The sequence below is a fragment of the Lonchura striata genome, chromosome 36, assembly GCF_050655825.1.
Source record: "Lonchura striata isolate lonStrDom1 chromosome 36, ASM5065582v1, whole genome shotgun sequence".
Taxonomy (NCBI): Eukaryota; Metazoa; Chordata; class Aves; order Passeriformes; family Estrildidae; genus Lonchura; species Lonchura striata.
In genome coordinates, this window is record NC_140738.1 from 368,613 (window position 1) to 389,927 (window position 21,315).

At 56.3% G+C, this 21,315-nt stretch overlaps 1 protein-coding gene and 1 gene segment (V, D, J or C); both read left to right on the plus strand.

The window, feature by feature from the left end:
* The first annotated feature begins 1,121 nt into the window (after nucleotides 1-1,121).
* LOC146763987 (uncharacterized) lies at nucleotides 1,122-7,057 on the plus strand. Its single transcript, XM_085565419.1, has 5 exons — nucleotides 1,122-1,182; nucleotides 2,328-2,669; nucleotides 3,302-3,529; nucleotides 3,759-4,103; nucleotides 5,317-7,057. The coding sequence occupies exons 1-5, from the start codon at nucleotides 1,122-1,124 to the stop codon at nucleotides 6,396-6,398; spliced, it is 2,058 nt and encodes a 685-aa protein (XP_085421545.1). The 3' UTR covers nucleotides 6,399-7,057.
* Nucleotides 7,058-21,247: 14,190 nt separating this feature from the next.
* The window catches only part of LOC144248165 (Ig gamma chain C region-like), a 78,264-nt gene continuing 78,196 nt past the window's right edge, over nucleotides 21,248-21,315 (plus strand). The window contains 1 exon segment of the C gene segment in view: nucleotides 21,248-21,308. Coding sequence covers nucleotides 21,248-21,308 — 61 coding nt within the window.

The following is a 21,315-nucleotide window of genomic DNA, read 5'->3' on the forward strand; positions in this document are numbered from 1 at the left end:
GTGGTGTAGAGCTTCTCCTCCAACCCGTATCCCAAAGGAAAACTCCGCAGCCTCTTCTTGCTGGGTCTCAAGATGATTTATTGCTAATTATCTAACAAATTAAGTTCTTGGATCACTGTTTAATCAGCGGCCTGGGTAGAGGCACACACACTGACATCCTCTCGATCTGCTGTCTTCTTCTCCTCTCTCCCCACCCAGAGCTGCTGCTATCTTTTATAAGATATATTACATATAACATATTTACAATTATTCCCCAATACTTATTACCTACGTTACCAAGTGTTTTTCTATTCTAAACCAATTTATGAGTGCCAACATCACCAAGAACATGGAGGCAAGGAAAAAGAAGGAGGAAGAACAGGATCAGCCCACTTTCCTCCATCTTAGAACTTCTGACCCCCATGTACAAAGTAAAACCCCCCTGTACATGCACTAAAACCCCCCTGTACACTACCAAAAAATATTTCTTTTTACTTTGTGACTACAATTACTATCTAGCATTTTGTGACTGCTTGTTCCACCTTCAAAGTTGGTCATTCATTCCATGGTTCAAACTCGAAATCACAGCTAAATCCAGCTGCCTGCCGGGGTCCAGACTGCGTCTGACCACGGCCTGGAACCTCTAAAAATGTCTGAGAGACATTTTGAGTTCCCACAGCTTGGGAGGTGCCGGGGTCTCAATTTGGGGCCCAAAGTCAGGATTTGGGTCAATTTTGGGCCTCTGGTGAGGAAATCGCGGGTTCCAGGAATGTTTCTGCGTGTCCTGACCCCCAGGGCAGTTCTGGAGAAAACTCCCCACGCCCCGAGGGAAACCAGAACCCACCAAAGTGTGGAACGGATTGCAGACAGCAGCGCGGGGGTCTCACATGGCTGAGAAATTTAGGGTTTAGGGTTTTGAGGATGTTCCAGACGACTTCGAGATGGAGGACGTTGCGTGTTGTCTCGACTCCCTTTCTTCTTTCCACTCCTTGTTTCTCCTTCGTTTAGGTGGTATCTCGTAATTGGGCGGAAAAATCCGCGTTTTGGGATTTTAGGGCTCAGTTATTGGCTCAGAAAGGGAAATCATTTCGGTGTCGCTTCTTAATTGGGCGGCTCGGTTTTTGATTAGACTTAAACATGGGATGGTCGCCAGTTTTGGGCTGTTCTCCTGCACGCAGAGTCTGGTGCAGCCACGGCGCGGAGGTTTGGATAAGATATCGATAAACGGAAGCTGAAGATGGAAAAACCCAATGAAGTTCTGGATCCTGAGACAGAACCGCCCCAGGAGGGTCTCCAGTGCCAGGGCAGGGCCCAGGGAGTTCCAAACTCACCCCGGACTCCAGCAGGGTCACGGCCGCCCGGAGAAATGTGGGAAAAGAGTTTCAGAGTCGGGATTTGGGTCAATGTTGGAGCTTTTCCCATCCCAGAGTTGGGATTTGGGTCCATTTTGGAGCTTTTCCCATCCCAGAGTCAGGATTTGGGTCCATTCCGGAGCTTTTCCCACCCCAGAGTCAGGATTTGAGTCAATGTCGGAGCTTTTCCCATCCCAGAGTCAGGATTTGGGTCCATTCCGGAGCTTTTCCCATCCCAGAGTCAGGATTTGGGTCCATTCCGGAGCTTTTCCCATCCCAGAGTCAGGATTTGGGTCCATGTTGGAGCTTTTCCCATCCCAGAGTCAGGATTTGGGTCAATTCCGGAGCTTTTCCCATCCCAGAGTCGGGATTTGGGTCCATTCCGGAGCTTTTCCCATCCCAGAGTCAGGATTTGGGTCCATTTTGGAGCTTTTCCCATCCGAGAGTCGGGATTTGGGTCCATTCCGGAGCTTTTCCCACCCCAGAGTCAGGATTTGGGTCCATTCCGGAGCTTTTCCCATCCCAGAGTCAGGATTTGGGTCCATTCCGGAGCTTTTCCCACCCCAGAGTCAGGATTTGGGTCAATGATGGAGCTTTTCCCATCCCAGAGTCAGGATTTGGGTCCATTTTGGAGCTTTTCCCACCCCAGAGTCAGGATTTGGGTCCATTTTGGAGCTTTTCCCATCCCAGAGTCAGGATTTGGGTCCATTCCGGAGCTTTTCCCACCCCAGAGTCAGGATTTGGGTCCATCCCGGAGCTTTTCCCACTCCAGAGTCAGGATTTGAGTCAATGTCGGAGCTTTTCCCATCCCAGAGTCAGGATTTGGGTCCATTCCGGAGCTTTTCCCACCCCAGAGTCGGGATTTGGGTCCATTTTGGAGCTTTTCCCATCCCAGAGTCAGGATTTGGGTCCATTCCGGAGCTTTTCCCATCCCAGAGTCAGGATTTGGGTCCATTCCGGAGCTTTTCCCATCCCCATCTCCCCTGGTTCCCGCAGGGCTCCGGGCGGCCGTGACCCTGCTGGAGTCCGGGGGGGACCTCCAGCCCCCCGGCGGGTCCCTGACGTTGCTCTGCCGAGGATCCGGGTTCGATTTCGGGAATTACGAAATGGAATGGGTCCGCCAGAGACCCGGGCAGGGGCTGGAATATGTCGCGAGTATCGGCAGTGGTGGCACCACCAGATACGCGCCGTCGGTGCAGGGCCGGTTCAGGATCTGGAGGGACAACGGGCAGAGCTCGGTGACGCTGGCCATGAGCAGCCTCAGGGACGAGGATTCCGCCGTTTATTTCTGCGCCAAAGGTGCTGGTTCTGGTTACTGGGGTGCTGCTGCTGGTTCTGGTGAGGATCCGGCGCTGCCCCAGCCCCTCGCAGCCGCTCTCCCCGGCTCCCCTCGGTTCCCTCCGGTGTCCCAGCAGCTCTGACCCGGTCCCGGTGCCGCCGGTGCTGCCAAGGGGCCGTGAGCGGCGGAGAATCCGCGCGGCCGCGCCGTGGGGGGATTGAGCAGCCGGGCTGGGGAGAGAGGGGCCAGGGCTGGGTCAGGGCAGGGGCTGGGGACACCTGGGGACACCTGGGGACACCTGGGGACACCTGGGGACTCCTAGGGACACCTGGGGACACCTGGGGACACCCGGGGACACCTGGGGGCACCTGGGGACAACCGGGGACACCTGGGGACACCTGGGGTCACCTGGGGACACCCGGGGACACCTGGGGACACCTGGGGGCACCTGGGGACACCTGGGGGCACCTGGGGACACCCGGGGACACCTGGGGACACCCGGGGACACCTGGGGGACCTGGGGGACCTGGGGACACCTGGGGACACCTGGGGACACCCGGGGACACCCGGGGACACCTGGGGACACCTGGGGACACCCGGGTGCACCTGGGGACACTTGGGGATGTGGACTGTGTGCGGGCCAGAACCATCAGAAGTATCGGCGTTACGCAAATAAGCGTGTTTGGCGCAGAAATAAACGGCGGAATCCTCGTCCCTGAGGCTGTTCATGGCCAGCGTCACCGAGCTCTGCCCGTTGTCCCTCGAGATCCTGAACCGGCCCCGCACCGACGGCGCGTAGTAGGTGTTGGCACCATCGTTGTTGATGCCTGCGACAAACTCCAACGGCTGCCCGGGCCTCTGGCGCATCCAGAACATTCCGTAAGTGCCGAAACTGAACCCGGATCCTCGGCAGAGCAACGTCAGGGACCCCCGGGGGGCTGGAGGTCCCCCCCGGACTCCAGCAGGGTCACGGCCGCCCGGAGCCCTGCGGGAACCAGGGGAGATGGGGATGGGAAAAGCTCCGGAATGGACCCAAATCCTGACTCTGGGGTGGGAAAAGCTCCGGAATGGACCCAAATCCTGACTCTGGGATGGGAAAATCCCCCAAATTGACCCAAATCCCGACTCTGGGCCCCTGGTTCCCGCAGGGCTCCGGGCGGCCGTGACCCTGCTGGAGTCCGGCGGGGACCTCCAGCCCCCCGGCGGGTCCCTGACGTTGCTCTGCCGAGGATCCGGGTTCGATTTTGGGAATTTTGCCATGTTCTGGGTCCGCCAGAGACCCGGGCAGGGGCTGGAATTCGTCGCAGGAATCAGGAACGATGGTGCTTACACCTACTACGCGCCGTCAGTCAAGGGCCGGTTCAGGATCTCGAGGGACAACGGGCAGAGCTCGGTGACGCTGGCCATGAGCAGCCTCAGGGACGAGGATTCCGCCGTTTATTTCTGTGCCAAAGCTGCTTCCAGCTGTTGTGGCATTGCTGGTGCTAATTATGGTGAAGGATAAATCCACCGGAGCTCCTGCAGGAGAACAGGTCAGGTCCTTCTCCCCCCAGTCCCTGTGGCCGGGTCTCGGTCTCAGTCCTTGGGGAGGGGGCTCCTGGTCTCTGCCACGGGGGAACGAGGCCGGGGAGGGGTCGGCAGTGAGAGACCACCCGGGTCACCCCAACAGCTCCTTCGGCTTCAGGGTGAGAGCGGAGCAGGAATTGCAGCCGCCGCTCCGTGCTGGGTCCGTGCCGGGTCAACCCCAGGGCAAATCCTGGCCAAGTTCCTGCCAAATCCTGGCCAAATCCAGGCCAAGTTCCTGGCCAAGTTCCTGCCAAATCCTGGCCAAATCCTGGCCAAGTTCTTGTCAACTCCTGGCCAAATCCTGGCCAAATCCTGGCCAAATCCTGGCCAAGTTCCTGCCAAATCCTGGCCAAATCCTGGCCAAGTTCCTGCCAAATCCTGGCCAAATCCTGGCCAAGTTCTTCCCAAATCCTGGCCAAATCCTGGCCAAGTTCCTGCCAAATCCTGGCCAAATCCTGGCCAAGTTCTTCCCAAATGCAGGCCAAGTTCTTCCCAAATCCTGGCCAAATCCTGGCCACGTTCTTGCCAACTCCAGACAATTCCTGGCCAAGCTCTTCCCAACTCCTGGCCAAGCTCTTCCCAACTCCAGCCAAATCCTGGCCAAGCTCTTCCCAACTCCTGGCCAAGGTCTTCCCAACTCCTGGCCAACTCCTCGCCGTTCCTCGTGGGGCGCAGCCGCCGTGCCGGTGCCGCGGCTGCCCCTGCCCCGTTGCCCCCTCCAAGCCGGATCTGCAGCTTGGGGGGATTTTCCTTCTGGTGGCAATCGGCAGGAAAATGAGTGAGGGTCTCCAGAGGGGCTCGGCCAGATGGGTCAGGGGTGTGGGGACAGCCGGGGGCACGGCCGAGAGGGTGGGGACAGAACCATCAGCAGCAGCAGCACCACCCCAAGCAGCACCACTGTAAGCAGATTTGGCACAGAAATAAACGGCGGAATCCTCGTCCCTGAGGCTGCTCATGGCCAGCGTCACCGAGCTCTGCCCGTTGTCCCTCGAGATCCTGAACCGGCCCTTGACTGACGGCGCGTAGTAGGTGCTGCCACCACCGCTGTAGATCCTCGCGAGCCACTCCAGCCCCTGCCCGGGTCTCTGTCGGACCCATTCCATTTGGTAACTCCCAAAATCTAACCCGGATCCTCGGCAGAGAAAGGTCAGGGACCCGCCGGGGGGCTGGAGGTCCCCCCCGGACTCCAGCAGGGTCACGGCCGCCCGGAGCCCTGCGGGAATGAGGGGCCCAGAGTCAGGATTTGGGTCAGTGTTGGAGCTTTTCCCATCCCAGAGTCAGGATTTGGGTCCATTCCGGAGCTTTTCCCATCCCAGAGTCAGGATTTGGGTCCATTCCGGAGCTTTTCCCATCCCAGAGTCAGGATTTGGGTCCATTCCGGAGCTTTTCCCATCCCAGAGTCAGGATTTGGGTCCATTCCGGAGCTTTTCCCATCCCCATCTCCCCTGGTTCCCGCAGGGCTCCGGGCGGCCGTGACCCTGCTGGAGTCCGGGGGGGACCTCCAGCCCCCCGGCGGGTCCCTGACGTTGGTGTGCCGAGGATCCGGGTTTGATTTTGGGAGTTTTGGGATGTATTGGATTCGTCAGAGACCCGGGCAGGGGCTGGAATACGTCGCAAGTATCAGCAATGGTGGCAACACCTACTACGCGCCGTCAGTCAAGGGCCGGTTCAGGATCTCGAGGGACAACGGGCAGAGCTCGGTGACGCTGGCCATGAGCAGCCTCAAGGACGAGGATTCCGCCGTTTATTTCTGCACCAAACGTGCTGGTTCTGGTGCTGGTTGGGCTGCTGCTGATGACATTGGTCATTCCCGTGGTTGGGGTGGTTTTGGCCTCACCCCCATCACCGTCTCCCACCTGTCCCCCTGCCCCAGACCCTTCCGCCCAGCCCCTGACCCCACTGGTGACCCTTTGTCCCACCTGGGACTGCTTTGGCCCCAAATCCCAACTCTTGGCCCCAAATCCCAACTCTTGGCCCCAAATCCCATCTCTTGGCCCCAAATCCCAACTCTTGGCCCCAAATCCCAACTCTTGGCCCCAAATCCCAACTCTTGGCCCCAAATCCCATCACTTGGCCCCAAATCCCAACTCCTGTCCCCAAATCCCAACTCTTGGCCCCAAATCCCAACTCTTGGCCCCAAATCCCAACTCTTCACCCCAAATCTCAGCTCTTGGCCCCAAATGCCAACTCTTGGCCCCAAACCAGGGCCTGTTCCAGCCTGAGCTCAGCCTTGTCCCTCAAATCCCAACCGCTGCCCCCAGACTTGTCCCGTTTGGCCCCAAATTTCCGCTGCTGGCACCGAGTCACAGCCGCCGACCCAAACCTGCCCCACTGGCCTCACGTCGGGACTTTGGGACCAAAATTCAAATCCTTGACCCCTCACCTCGGCCTGGGCCCAAATCTTGAGTGATTTGATGAAATTTGGGGAACAAGGGCCCCAAGCGTGGCCCCGAGGTGACATTTGGGGCAGAGGCCGGGCAGGGCTGGGCCAGAGGGGCAGGAACGGGGTCAGGGCTGGGGTTTGGGGTCAGGGCTGGGGTTTGGGGTCAGGGCTGGGGTTTGGGGAAGGGTCTGGGGTTTGGGGACAGGGCTGGGGTTTGGGGAAGGGTCTGGGGTTTGGGGTTGGGGGGACAGAGCGACGGGAGCTGGGCCAATACGATAGGCATCATTAGCAGCAGCACCAGCAGATTTGGCGCAGAAATAAACGGCGGAATCCTCGTCCCTGAGGCTGCTCATGGCCAGCGTCACCGAGCTCTGCCCGTTGTCCCTCGAGATTGTGAACCGGCCCTTGACTGACGGCGCGTAGGCGGTGTAAGCACCGCTGTAGATCCCTGCGACCCATTCCAGCGCCTGCCCGGGTCTCTGGCGGACCCAATACATGGTGAAACTCCCGAAACTGAACCCGGATCCTCGGCAGAGCAACGTCAGGGACCCGCCGGGGGGCTGGAGGTCCCCCCCGGACTCCAGCAGGGTCACGGCCGCCCGGAGCCCTGCGGGAACCAGGGGAGATGAATATTAATGAGATGGTAATGAGGGGTTGAGGGTATGTAAATGAGGAGGGCGGGGCTCACCGGGCAGGGCCAGGACAGGACGGAGCTCGAGGCCACGGCCGGGATGTGCCGGGGTCGGGGTCCTGGGGGGTCCCGGGGGTTGTTAACCGGGAGTTAATTGGGCAATCAACGGAGAAACGAGACACGGCTCTGTCCGATTAATTAATGAGTGGATTTGGGTTAATTGCAGGGTCTGAGGCACTGTAGGGGACTGGAAACCTCTGGTGGGGATTTGGGACCAAATCAGGGGAGTTTGGGGCAAAACCGGAGTCAGGATTTGGGTCCATTCCGGAGCTTTTCCCATCCCGGAGTCAGGATTTGGGTCCATTTTGGAGCTTTTCCCATCCCAGAGTCAGGATTTGGGTCCATTTTGGAGCTTTTCCCATCCCGGAGTCGGGATTTGGGTCCATTTTGGAGCTTTTCCCATCCCGGAGTCGGGATTTGGGTCCATTTTGGAGCTTTTCCCATCCCAGAGTCAGGATTTGGGTCCATTCCGGAGCTTTTCCCACCCCAGAGTCAGGATTTGGGTCCATTCCGGAGCTTTTCCCACCCCAGAGTCAGGATTTGGGTCCATTCCGGAGCTTTTCCCATCCCAGAGTCGGGATTTGGGTCCATTTTGGAGCTTTTCCCATCCCAGAGTCAGGATTTGGGTCCATTCCGGAGCTTTTCCCACCCCAGAGTCAGGATTTGGGTCCATTCCGGAGCTTTTCCCACCCCAGAGTCAGGATTTGGGTCCATTCCGGAGCTTTTCCCATCCCAGAGTCGGGATTTGGGTCCATTCCGGAGTTTTTCCCATCCCCATCTCCCCTGGTTCCCGCAGGGCTCCGGGCGGCCGTGACCCTGCTGGAGTCCGGGGGGGACCTCCAGCCCCCCGGCGGGTCCCTGACGTTGCTCTGCCGAGGATCCGGGTTCGATTTTGGGAATTTTGACATGTATTGGATCCGCCAGAGACCCGGGCAGGGGCTGGAATACGTCGCAGGGATCTACGGCAGTGGTGGCAGCACCTTCTACGCGCCGTCGGTGGGGGGCCGGTTCACGATCTCGAGGGACAACGGGCAGAGCTCGGTGACGCTGGCCATGAGCAGCCTCAGGGACGAGGATTCCGCCGTTTATTTCTGTGCCAAGGGTACCCGTGGTGCTTATGCTGAAAGCGCTGGTTTTGGTGACGTAAATCACGACGTCCCCAGCCCCCTCTCCTTGTCCCGCTGTCCCCAAATCCCAGACCCTTCCCCAATCCCAGACCCCTCCCCAATCCCAGACCCGTCCCCAATCCCAGACCCCTCCCCAATCCCAGACCCGTCCCCAATCCCAGACCCTTCCCCAATCCCAGACCCTTCCCCAATCCCAGACCCTTCCCCAATCCCAGACCCGTTCCCAATCCCAGACCCTTCCCCAATCCCAGACCCGTCCCCAATTCCAGACCCTTCCCCAATCCCAATCCCAGCCCAGCCCTTCCCCAATCCCAAACCCTTCCCCAGTCCCAGACCCTTCCCCAATCCCAGACCCTTCCCCAATCCCAGCCCAGCCCTTCCCCGTCCATCCCAGCCTGGCTCCGGCCCGGCCCCAGTTCTGCCCCGCCTGGCCCAAACCACAACTCCTGACCCCAAATCTCCGCTTTGCTCCCCAAAACGCTGCCCTGGAGGTCGGGCTTTGGGGCCGGGCCCGGCTCGGGGTCGGCGTCGGGGATCGGGGCCGGCGGCGGCAGCTTCGTGCCCCTCCTGGACCCCTCCCCTGCTCCCAAACCTGCCCCGTTTGCCCCCGCGCTGCCCACGGGCCCCAAACCCTCCCCTGCTCCTGCCCCGGTCTCCACTCCCGGCCCCAAATCCCGCCCTGGTCCCCAAAAGTGCCCCAAGGGTCGGGATTTGGGGGCAGCGGGGCAGGTTTGGGGCAGCGGCTGCGGCCGGGAGCCCAAAGTGCAGATTTGGGGCAAAATCGGGCGGGTTTGGTGCCAAGGCAGCTGGGTTTGGGCAGAACCAGTCGGGTTTGGGGTAGAACCAGTTGGGATTGGGGCAGAACCAGTTGGGTTTGGGGCAGAACCAGTTGGGTTTGGGGTAGAACCAGTCGGGATTGGGCAGAACCAGTCGGGTTTGGGGCAGAACCAGTTGGGATTGGGGCAGAACTAGTTGGGTTTGGGGATGAACCAGTCGGGTTTGGGGCAGAACCAGTTGGGTTTGGGGTAGAACCAGTTGGGGGTTTTGGGTCTGTGGTTGGAGATGGATTTTTGGATGGTTCAGGACAAATGATCCAAGGCTGAGGGAAAGGCCGAGATTTGGGAGAAGTGGTCAAAATTGTGGGGAAATTCGGGAGCTGGGACAGCAGAGGTGGACATTGGGGGAAAATGGCGAAATTTTGAGCTCAAATGCTGGGATTTGAGGCAGGATCACTGGGACTGGAGAAATTTGGTGACACCATGGGGAGAGGCGGGGACAAAACCAGCATCGTCACCAAAAGCAGCATCAGCGTTCCAATAATTGAAACGTCGGGCACAGAAATAAACGGCGGAATCCTCGTCCCTGAGGCTGCTCATGGCCAGCGTCACCGAGCTCTGCCCGTTGTCCCTCGAGATCCTGAACCGGCCCTTGACCGATGGTGCGTAGATGGTCGTGCCACCGGTGTTGCTGATGTGGGCGACGAATTCCAGCCCCTGCCCGGGTCTCTGGCGGATCCAGAACATGTCATGATTCCCGAAACTGAACCCGGATCCTCGGCAGAGCAACGTCAGGGACCCCCCGGGGGGCTGGAGGTCCCCCCCGGACTCCAGCAGGGTCACGGCCGCCCGGAGCCCTGCGGGAACGAGGGGAGATGAATATTAATGAGATGGTAATGAGGGGTTGAGGGTATGTAAATGAGGAGGGCGGGGCTCACCGGGCAGGGCCAGGACAGGACGGAGCTCGAGGCCACGGCCGGGATGTGCCGGGGTCGGGGTCCTGGGGGGTCCCGGGGGTTGTTAACCGGGAGTTAATTGGGCAATCAACGGATTGGCTCTGTCCTATTAATTAATGAGTGGATTTGGGTTAATTGCAGGGTCTGAGGCACTGTAGGGGACTGGAAACCTCTGGTGGAGATTTGGGACCAAAGCCGGGGAGTTTGGGGCAAAACCGGTGAAGGTTTGGGGATGGGGGAGAGGCCGTGACCCTGCTGGAGTCCGGGGGGGACCTCCAGCCCCCCGGGGGTCCCTGCGCCTCCTCTGCCGAGGCTCCGGGTTCAATTTCGGGAGTTTCACCATGTATTGTGTCCGCCAGAGACCCGGGCAGGGGCTGGAATGGGTTGCAGGGATCTACTACAGTGGTGCCAACACCTACTACACACCATCGGTCAAGGGCCGGTTCAGGATCTCGAGGGACGACGGGCAGAGCTCGGTGACGCTGGCCATGAGCAGCCTCAGGGACGAGGATTCCGCCGTTTATTTCTGTGCCAAAGATTCTCGTGCTAATGGTGGTGCTGCTGCTGGATATGTTGGAGGTGTTGGTGTTTGGGGTTTGGCCCCATACCTGTCCCCGTGTCCCCATTTGACCCCTTTTGACCCCGACTGTCCCCTGACCCTCCCCACCCCTCCCTCCCCCACGCCCCTCCCAAACCTGCCCCGTTTGCCCCCGCGCTGCCCACGGGCCCCAAACCCTCCCCTGCTCCTGCCCCGGTCTCCACTTCCGGCCCCAAATCCCGCCCTGGTCCCCAAAAGTGCCCCAAGGGTCGGGATTTGGGGGCAGCGGGGCAGGTTTGGGGCAGCGGCTGCGGCCGGGAGCCCAAAGTGCAGATTTGGGGCAAAATCGGGCGGGTTTGGTGCCAAGGCAGTTGGGTTTGGGCAGAACCAGTCGGGGTTGGGGTCATTGGTCACCATGGGTGGAAATGGGGGAGAGTTGAGAGCAAAGGTCAAGGGCTGGGGTTTGGAGAAGGGTCTGGGATTTTGGGCCAAGGGTGGACAAAACCGTGGGGGTGGCGACAAAACCATTGGCATCGTTATCAGCAGCGCCATTATGAGCACCCTTGGCACAGAAATAGGATCCGGAATCCTCGTCCCTGAGGCTGCTCATGGCCAGCGTCACCGAGCTCTGCCCGTTGTCCCTCGAGATCCTGAACCGGCCCCGCACCGACGGCGCGAAGGCGCTGCTGCCGCTGGGGTGGATCCCCGCGAGCCACTCCAGCCCCTGCCCGGGTCTCTGTCGGATCCAGCTCATCCCGAATTTTCCGAAATCGAACCCGGATCCGCGGCAGAGGAGGCGCAGGGACCCCCGGGGGGCTGGAGGTCCCCCCCAGACTCCAGCAGGGTCACGGCCGCTCCCCCATCCCCAAACCTTCACCGGTTTTGCCCCAAACTCCCCTGATTTGCTCCCAAATCCCCACCAGAGGTTTCCAGTCCCCTACAGTGCCTCAGACCCTGCAATTAACCCAAATCCACTCATTAATTAATTGGACAGAGCCAATCCGTTGATTGCCCAATTAACTCCCGGTTAACAACCCCCGGGACCCCCCAGGACCCCGACCCCGGCACATCCCGGCCGTGGCCTCGAGCTCCGTCCTGTCCTGGCCCTGCCCGGTGAGCCCCGCCCTCCTCATTTACATACCCTCAACTCCTCATTACCATCTCATTAATATTCATCTCCCCTCGTTCCCGCAGGGCTCCGGGCGGCCGGGACCCTGCTGGAGTCCGGGGGGGACCTCCAGCCCCCCGGCGGGTCCCTGACCTTGGTCTGCCGAGGCTCCGGGTTCGATTTCACAAAATTTGCCATGTTCTGGATCCGTGAGAGACCCGGGCAGGGGCTGGAATTCCTTGCGAGTATCAGCAGAAACAGTGGGAAAACCTTCTACGCGCCGTCGGTGCGGGGCCGGTTCACGATGACGAGCGACGACGGGCAGAGCTCGGTGACGCTGGCCATGAACAGCCTCAGAGACGAGGATTCCGCCGTTTATTTCTGCGCCAAATCTTCTGCCAGTGGTGCTACTCTTGGTCGTTTTGACCTCAACCTGATTTCTGCGTCCCCTTCTGTCCCCAAATCCCAGACCCTTCCCCCAAACTCCATCCCTGACCCCGTTCCTGCCCCTGTCCCAGCTCTGAACTGGTTCTGCCCCATGAAGAACCTCCAGGACGAGGATTCCGGATTTTATTTCCGTGCCCAATATTCTGGTGCTGCTCTAATTGTGAAGCCTCTGATCTTGGCGGTGGTTTCAGCCCGGCCTTTGTTGTTGGGCCCCCAAAAGTCCCGGTCCCCCCATCCCTCCCCCAGTCCTCCCCCTGTGACCCAATTCTTGGCTCTTTGTCCTCATTTCCCGGCCCCGAGCCGGGCCCGGGCCCAAAGCCCGACCTCCAGGGCAGCGTTTTGGGGAGAAAAGCGGAGATTTGGGGTCAGGAGTTGTGGTTTGGGCCAGGCGGGGCAGAACTGGGGCCGGGCCGGTGCCAGGCTGGGATGGACGGGGAAGGGCTGGGCTGGGATTGGGGAAGGGTCTGGGATTGGGGACGGGACTGGGATTGGGGAAGGGTCTGGGATTGGGGAAGGGTCTGGGATTGGGGACGGGTCTGGGATTGGGGACGAGGCTGGGATTGGGGAAGGGCTGGACTGGGATTGGGGACGGGGCTGGGATTGGGGCTGGGACTGGGATTGGGGAAGGGTCTGGGATTGGGGAAGGGTCTGGGATTGGGGACAGGGGACAGGGAGATGGGGCTGGGGCCAGCACGGGCACCGTCACCATAAGCAGCACCATAACCACCACCACCACCAGAAGCTTTGGCACAGAAATAAACGGCGGAATCCTCGTCCCTGAGGCTGCTCATGGCCAGCGTCACCGAGCTCTGCCCGTTGTCCCTCGAGATCCTGAACCGGCCCTTGACCGATGGTGCGTAACCGGTGTAACTACCAGTGTTGATCACCGCGAGCCATTCCAGCCCCTGCCCGGGTCTCTGGCGGACCCACATCATCCCGTAGCTCCCGAAATCGAACCCGGATCCTCGGCAGAACAACGTCAGGGACCCCCGGGGGGCTGGAGGTCCCCCCCGGACTCCAGCAGGGTCACGGCCGCCCGGAGCCCTGCGGGAACCAGGGGAGATGGGGATGAGGCGCAGGATCCGCACAGGAGGAGGAGGAGGAGGAGGGTTGGGAGGTGCTGAGGTCCCAGTTTGGGGCCCAGACTCCGGATTTCGGGACAAGAACCAAGATTCGGGCTCTGGCTGCGCTGCCGTGGGTTTTGGCTCTCACGTTTCCCGTTTCTCCCCCGCCCTGCGGGGCGGCTCTGAACTCCACGCCGAGGCCGGCGAGTTCCCCTCAGCCTCGGCTCAGACCCAACGATCCCGGACCAGCCCCCGAAACTGGGACAGAGCCGCAGATTTGGGCCAAAACTTCCAAAAAAGGGCGAATTGAGGAGAGCCGCGGGGGAGGATGGGAGTGCCTCAGCTGGAGCTGCGGTTGGACAATGAGCCCCAAAATGGAAATGGAGCCGGCGCTGCCCCAGCCCCTCGCAGCCGCTCTCCCCGGCTCCCCTCGGTTCCCTCCGGTGTCCCCAGGCCCTGCAGAGCCCTGGAGCAGCTCTGGTCCCGGCAGGAACCGGCACGGCCCCGGTGGGGATGGACGGTCCAGGGCTGGGCTGGGCTTTGGGGAAGGGTCAGGGATTTGGGGACAGCGGGGACACAAATCAGGGAGTGGAGCCAGCACTGGGGACTTCAACATAATCGGCAGAAAAACAACAACCGGCACCAGTTCCAGCAGATTTGGCGCAGAAATAAACGGCGGAATCCTCGTCCCTGAGGCTGCTCATGGCCAGCGTCACCGAGCTCTGCCCGTTGTCCCTCGAGATCCTGAACCGGCCCCGCACCGACGGCGCGTACCAAGCGCTGGCACCGTTTTCCCTGATCTCTGCCACCCATTCCAGCGCCTGCCCGGGTCTCTGGCGGACCCAATCCATGTTGAAATTCCCGAAATTGAACCCGGAGCCTCGGCAGAGCAACGTCAGGGACCCGCCGGGGGGCTGGAGGTCCCCCCCGGACTCCAGCAGGGTCACGGCCGCCCGGAGCCCTGCGAGAACGAGGGGAGATGGGGATGGGAAAAGCTCCGGAATGGACCCAAATCCTGACTCTGGGATGGGAAAAGCTCCGGAATGGACCCAAATCCTGACTCTGGGATGGGAAAAGCTCCGGAATGGACCCAAATCCTGACTCTGGGATGGGAAAAGATCCAGAATGGACCCAAATCCTGACTCTGGGATGGGAAAATCCCCCAAATTGACCCAAATCCCGACTCTTGGCCCCTCGTTCCCGCAGGGCTCCGGGCGGCCGTGACCCTGCTGGAGTCCGGGGGGGACCTCCAGCCCCCCGGCGGGTCCCTGACGTTGCTCTGCCGAGGCTCCGGCTTCGATTTTGGCAGTTTTGGGATGTATTGGATCCGCCAGAGACCCGGGCAGGGTCTGGAATGGCTCGCGGGGATCAACACTGGTGGCAGCACCTGGTACGCACCATCGTTCAAGGGCCGGGTCACGATCTCGAGGGACAACGGGCAGAGCTCGGTGACGCTGGCCATGAGCAGCCTCAGGGACGAGGATTCCGCCGTTTATTTCTGCGCCAAATCTCCTGGTTCTGGTGCTGGTTGGGCTGCTGCTGATGACATTGGTCATTCCCGTGGTTGGGGTGGTTTTGGCCTCGCCCCCATCACCGTGTCCCCCCTGTCCCCAAACCCCGGATCCTTCCGCCCAGCCCCTGACCCCACTGCTGACCCTTTGTCCCACCTGGGACTGCTTTGGCCCCAAATCCCAACTCTTGGCCCCAAATCCCAACTCTTGGCCCCAAATCCCAACTCTTGGCCCCAAATCTCCACTCTTGGCCCCAAATCCCATCACTTGGCCCCAAATCCCAACTCTTGGCCCCAAATCCCAACTCTTGGCCCCAAATCCCAACTCTTGGCCCCAAATCCCAACTCTTGGCCCCAAATCTCCACTCTTGGCCCCAAATCCCAACTCTTGGCCCCAAATCCCAACTCTTGGCCCCAGATCTCCACTCTTGGCCCCAAACCAGGCCCGGTTCCACCCTGAGCTCAGCCTTGTCCCTCAAATCCCAACCGCTGCCCCCAGATTTGTCCCGTTTGGCCCCAAATTTCGGCTGCTGGCACCGAGTCACAGCCGCCGACCCAAACCTGCCCCACTGGCCTCACGTCGGGACTTTGGGCCCAAAATTCAAATCCTTGACCCCTCACCTCGGCCTGGGCCCAAATCTTGAGCGATTTGATGAAATTTGGGCAACAAGGGCCCCGAGTGTTACCCCGAGGTGACATTTGGGGCAGAGGCCGGGCAGGGCCGGGCCAGAGGGGCAGGAACGGGGTCAGGGCTGGGGTTTGGGGAAGGGTCTGGGGTTTGGGGAAGGGTCTGGGGTTTGGGGAAGGGTCTGGGGTTTGGGGAAGGGTCTGGGGTTTGGGGAGGGGTCTGGGGTTTGGGGAAGGGCTGGGCTGGGTCTGGGTTTGGGGACAGGGCTGGGATTGGGGACGGGGGACAGGGAGATGGGGCTGGGGCCAGCACGGGCACCGTCACCATGACCAGCACCATAAGCAGCACCAGCGTTAAAAGATTTGGCGCAGAAATAAACGGCGGAATCCTCGTCCCTGAGGCTGCTCATGGCCAGCGTCACCGAGCTCTGCCCGTTGTCCCTCGAGATCCTGAACCGGCCCTTGACCGACGGCGCGTAGTCGGTGTAACCAGCACCGCTGTAGATCCTTGCCACCCATTCCAGCCCCTGCCCGGGTCTCTGTCGGACCCATTCCATTTGGTAACTCCCGAAATCAAACCCGGATCCTCGGCAGAGCAACGTCAGGGACCCGCCGGGGGGCTGGAGGTCCCCCCCGGACTCCAGCAGGGTCACGGCCGCCCGGAGCCCTGCGGGAACCAGGGGAGATGAATATTAATGAGATGGTAATGAGGGGGGGTGTGAGTATGTAAATGAGGATGGCGGTGTCATGGTTTGACACCGGCACAACGCCGGCGCCCCCGTGCCAATGTGATCCCTCCCTTGGACGCTGTGAAGTGGAATCCAGAACAGAGCAAAGCAGGCCCGAGCTTAATATCAGGGAAAAAATAAATCTTTATTAATCTACCGCGGCGCGTCCCCGCCCCAGATCCTCCTGCGGGGCGAGTAGGGCGAGTGGAAATTTAATTCCCCCCAATTGGCCCCAAATTCTCCCAGATTTGCTCCAAAATTCCCACAAATTGGACCCAAATAACCCAGGAATGGCCCCAAATTTAATTCCCCTGGATTTGCCCGGAATTCCACCAAATTGGCCCCAAAATCCCCCAAATTTGCCCCAAAATCCCCCAAGTTTGCCCCAAAATCCCCAGGATTGGACCCAAATAACCCAGGAATGGCCCCAAATTTAATTCCCCTGGATTTGCCGTAAAATCACCCAAATTGGCCCCAAAATCCCCCAAGTTTGCCCCCAAATTCCACCAAATTGGACCCAAATAACCCAGGAATGGCCCCAAATTTAATTCCCTGCATTGGCACCAAATTCCACTGGATTTTCCCCAAATTCCCCCAAATTGGCCCCAAAATCCCCCAAATTTGCCCCAAAATTCCCACAAATTGGCCCCAAATAACCCAGGAATGGCCCCAAATTTAATTCCCCTGGATTGGCCGCAAATTCCCACAAATTGGCCCCAAAATCCTCCAAGTTTGCCCCAAAATTCCCACAAATTGGACCCAAATAACCCAGGAATGGCCCCAAATTTAATTCCCCTGGATTTGCCCCAAATTCCACCAAATTGGCCCCAAATTCCCCCAAATTGGCCCCAAAATTCCCAGGATTGACCCCCAATTCTCCTGGATTTGCCCCAAATTTCTCCAAATTAGCCCCAAATTCCCTGGGAATGACCCAAAATTTAATTCCCCCAAATTGGCCTCAAATTTCCCCAAATTTGCCCCAAATTCCTCAGGAATGTCCCCAAATTTAATTCCCCTGGATTTGCCCCAAATTCCCCCAAATTTTCCCCAAATCTCCCCCCGAATTTCCCGGCATCCCAAACTTCCTCAAACCCCGCAATTAACCCCAAACCCGCTCATTAATTAACCGGATAAATCCCAATTAACGTCTCATTAACGACCCCCAAAACCCCCTGGGAGGGACCCCGACCCCTGAACGGGTTTTTCCCAAATCTCCCGAATTTTCCCCCAAATTCCCAACTCTCACTCCCTGATTTTCACCGTTTTTTGGGAATTTTTGGGGCAAACCCTCAGGATTTTGGAGCCAATTTGGGGGAATTTGGGGCCATTCCTGGGAATTTTGGGGTCAATTTGGGGGAATTTGGGGCCAATTTGGGGGAATTTGGGGCCAATCCAGGGAATTAAATTTGGGGATAATTTGGGGGAATTTGGGGCAAATCTGGGAGAATTTGGGGCCAATTTGGGGGAAATTGGGGCCAATCCAGGGGAATTAAATTTGGGGAAAGTCTGGCAAAATTTGGGGTAATTTGGGGTTAATTTGGAGGAATTTGGGGCCAATCCAGGGAATTAAATTTGGGGAAAAATTGGCGGAATTTGGGGCAAATCCATGGGAATTAAATTTGGGGCAAATTTGAGGAAATTTGGGGCCAATTTGGGAGAATTCGCGGCCATTCCCGGGTCGCTGATTTTGGGGCAAATCTCAGAGATTTTGGCTCTCAATCCGCAGAAATTTGGGGCAAAACCTCCCAAAATTCGGGCACCAATCGCGGCCTCGCCTCTCAAATTTCACTTTTTTCACCCAAATCTCCGCGCTTTTACCCCAAAATTCGCATTTTTGGCCCCAAATTCGCGGCCCCGGCCGGTCCCGCTCCCAAATTTCCGATTTTTTCCCCGATTTGCCCCAAAATTGCCCAAATTTCGCTCTCGCGGCGCCCCCTGGCGGCCGAGTTTGGATTTTCCCGCCCCAAAAGCGGCGGCGGTGACGTCACCAAATGACTAATTAATCGCAATTAATTAATTCCGCCCCGTTATTTCTTTATTTAATCGGGGTTTCTTTCCCCCCGATTTAATCGCTTTTTAATCCATTAATTGCTTAATTGGGCGCCCGCTCACCTAATTAATGAGTTGGTTGATTAATTAATTAATTAATTAGGGTGGCCGTTCGTTAATTAATTAATTAGATTTGGCCGCTAGTGGATTTCTAATTAAATAAATTATTACATGAAGTTTTAAATAAAGTTTTAAATAATGGTCCTTTATAAATCAAATAATTAATTGCCCGTAATTAATTAAGTATTTTTATTAGCCAATTAATTAATTGCATTCCTTTGATTAACCCCGATTAATTAATTAATCGGACCCCCCGTGATCGATCCTAATTAACCCCTCGTTAATTAATTAATTACGCCCGTGATTGTCCCCTATTATCATTAATTAATTAGGCTCCTTGATCCCAATTAATTAATTAATATATAGGATGCCCGTGATTAATGCCGATTAATTAATTAATTAATTAAACGGATGCCTGTTATTAACACTGAGCCACTAATTAATTACTTGGACAAATTGCCATTAATTACTAAATAAATAAATTCATTAGATGCCTGCAATTAACACCGGGCCCATTAATTAATTAATTGGACTCTGGCAATTAACTGGGAACTATTAATGAATGGAATGGATGCCCACAATAGTAATTAATTAATTTAATCAGCTCTATTAATTAATGAACTGGACTCTTGCCCTTAACCGAGATAAAATAATTAATGAACCAGAAATTAATTGGGCCCTATTAATTAATTAATTGGACACTTGCAATTAATTCAGACCCATTAATTAATGAAATGGACTCTTGTAATTAACTGGGACCTATTAATTAACGAACCTGGGACCTTTTAATTAATGAACTGGACTCTTGTAATTAACCGAGACCCATTAATTAATGAACCTGCAATTAACTGGGACCCATTAATTAACAAATTGAATGCCTGTAATTAACCATGCCCTATTAATTAAGCCAATTAATTAACCCCTGAAATTACCCAAACCCCATTAATTAATGAACCGGACTCTTGCAATTAACCCAGATCCATTAATTAATGAACTGGCAATTAACTAGGACCCATTAATTAACAAACCAAACCCCTCCAATTACCCAAAACCCATTAATTAAACATCTGCCATTAACCGAGGCCCATTAATTAACCCCCTCCAATTACCCAAACCCCATTAATTAACTCCTTCCAATTACCCAAAACCATTAATTAACCCACTCCAATTACCCAAAACTCATTAATTAAGCATCTGCCATTAGCCGAGGCCCATTAATTAACAAACTGGACTCTTGCAATTAACTGGGCCCCATTAATTAAACCCCTGTAATTAACCGAGACCCATTAAACTACTCCAATTAACTGAGACCCATTAATTAACAAAGTGGACTCTTGCAATTAACCGAGACCCATTAATTAAACCCCTTGTAATTAACTGTGCCCCATTAATTAAACCCCTGCAATGAACTGAAACCCATTAATTAAATTACTCCAATTAACCCAGACCCATTAATTAACAAACCGAAACCCTCCAATGGCCCAAAACCCATTAATTAACCCCCTCCAATTAACCCTTTTCCCGCCAAAACCCCCCAAAAAGGGGCGTGTCCCCCCAAAATTACCGTATTTCCCCAAAAAAGTGGCCCTCAAAAAATTACTGTATTTCCCCAAAAAATGCCCCCCAAAAATTACCGTATTTCCCAAAAAAAGTGTCCCCCCAAAATTTACCGTATTTCCCAAAAAAGTGGGCGTGTCCTCCCAAAAAATTACCGTATTCTCCCCCCAAAAATTACCATATTTCCCAAAAATCACCGTATTTCCCCAAAAAATTACCATATTCCCCCAAAAATCACTGTATTCCCCCCAAAAGTGGGCGCGTCCCCCCAAAATTACCATATTTCCCCAAAAAATCACAGTATCGCCCCAAAAATGGGCGTGTCCCCCAAAAAATTACCGTATTCCCCCCAAAAATCACAGTATCTCCCCAAAAATTACCGTATTCCCCCCAAAATTACCGTATACCCCCCAAAAATGAACGTATTTCCCAAAAAGTGGGCGTGTCCCCCCAAAAATTACCGTATCCCACCAAAAATGGATGTGTCCCCCAAAAAATCACAGTATCTCCCCAAAAAATGACCGTACTTCCCAAAAAATTATTGTATTCCACAAAAAATTACCATAATTCCCCAAAAATCACCATATACTCCAAAAAAATGAAAGTATTCCCCAAAAAGTGGGCGTGTCCCCCCAAAAATCACAGTATCCCCCCAAAAATGGACGTGTCCCCCAAAAAATGACCGTATCTCCCAAAAATTACCGTATTTCCCAAAAAATTATTGTATTTCCTAAAAAATTACCATATACTCCACAAAAATTACTGTATAACCCCCAAAATTACCGTATACCCCCCAAAAATGAAAGTATTCCCCAAAAAAGTGGGCGTGTCCCCCAAAAAATCTCAGTATCTCCCCAAAATTACTGTATTTCCAAAAAAATTATCGTATTCCACAAAAAATTACCATATACTCCACAAAAATTACCATATACAGCCCAAAAATGAATGTATTCCCCCAAAAAGTGGGCGTGTCCCCCCAAAAATCACAGTATCCCCCCAAAAATGGACGTGTCCCCCAAAAAATCGCAGTATCTCCCCAGAATTACTGTATTTCCCAAAAAATTACCACATTCCCCCCAAAAATCACAGTATCTCCCAAAAAATTACCATATACTCCAAGAAAATTACCGTATGCCCCCAAAAATTACCGTATTCCCCCAAAAAGTGGGCGTGTCCCCCCAAAAATCGCAGTATCTCCCCAAAATTGCCGTATTTCCCAACAAATTACCGTATACTCCACAAAAATTACCGTATACCGCCCAAAAATGAAAGTATTGCCCCAAAAAGTGGGCGTGTCCCCCAAAATCAACACGTCTGCCCCAAAGTGGGCGTGTCCCCCCAAAAAAGTGGGCGTGTCCCCCCCAAAAGTGGGCGTGTCCCCCCGCAAAGCGCGCCGTCCGCCGCCGATAAAAGCCGGGGCGCGGCGCCACCGCCGGCACCGATGGCGGCCATGGCCCCCGAGCGCGGCGCCGGCGCCGTCCTGGCCCTGCTGGCCCTGCTGGCCGTGCCCGGTGCGCC

Coding starts and splice junctions, on each gene's coding strand:
- LOC146763987 (XM_085565419.1), top strand. CDS start 1,122: ATGGTCGCCAGTTTTGGGCTGTTCTCCTGCACGCAGAGTCTGGTGCAG. Junction 1,183..2,327: donor GGTGCAGCCACGGCGCGGAG/GTTTGGATAAGA, acceptor TGGTTCCCGCAG/GGCTCCGGGCGGCCGTGACC. Junction 4,104..5,316: donor CATTGCTGGTGCTAATTATG/GTGAAGGATAAA, acceptor GATCCTCGGCAG/AGAAAGGTCAGGGACCCGCC.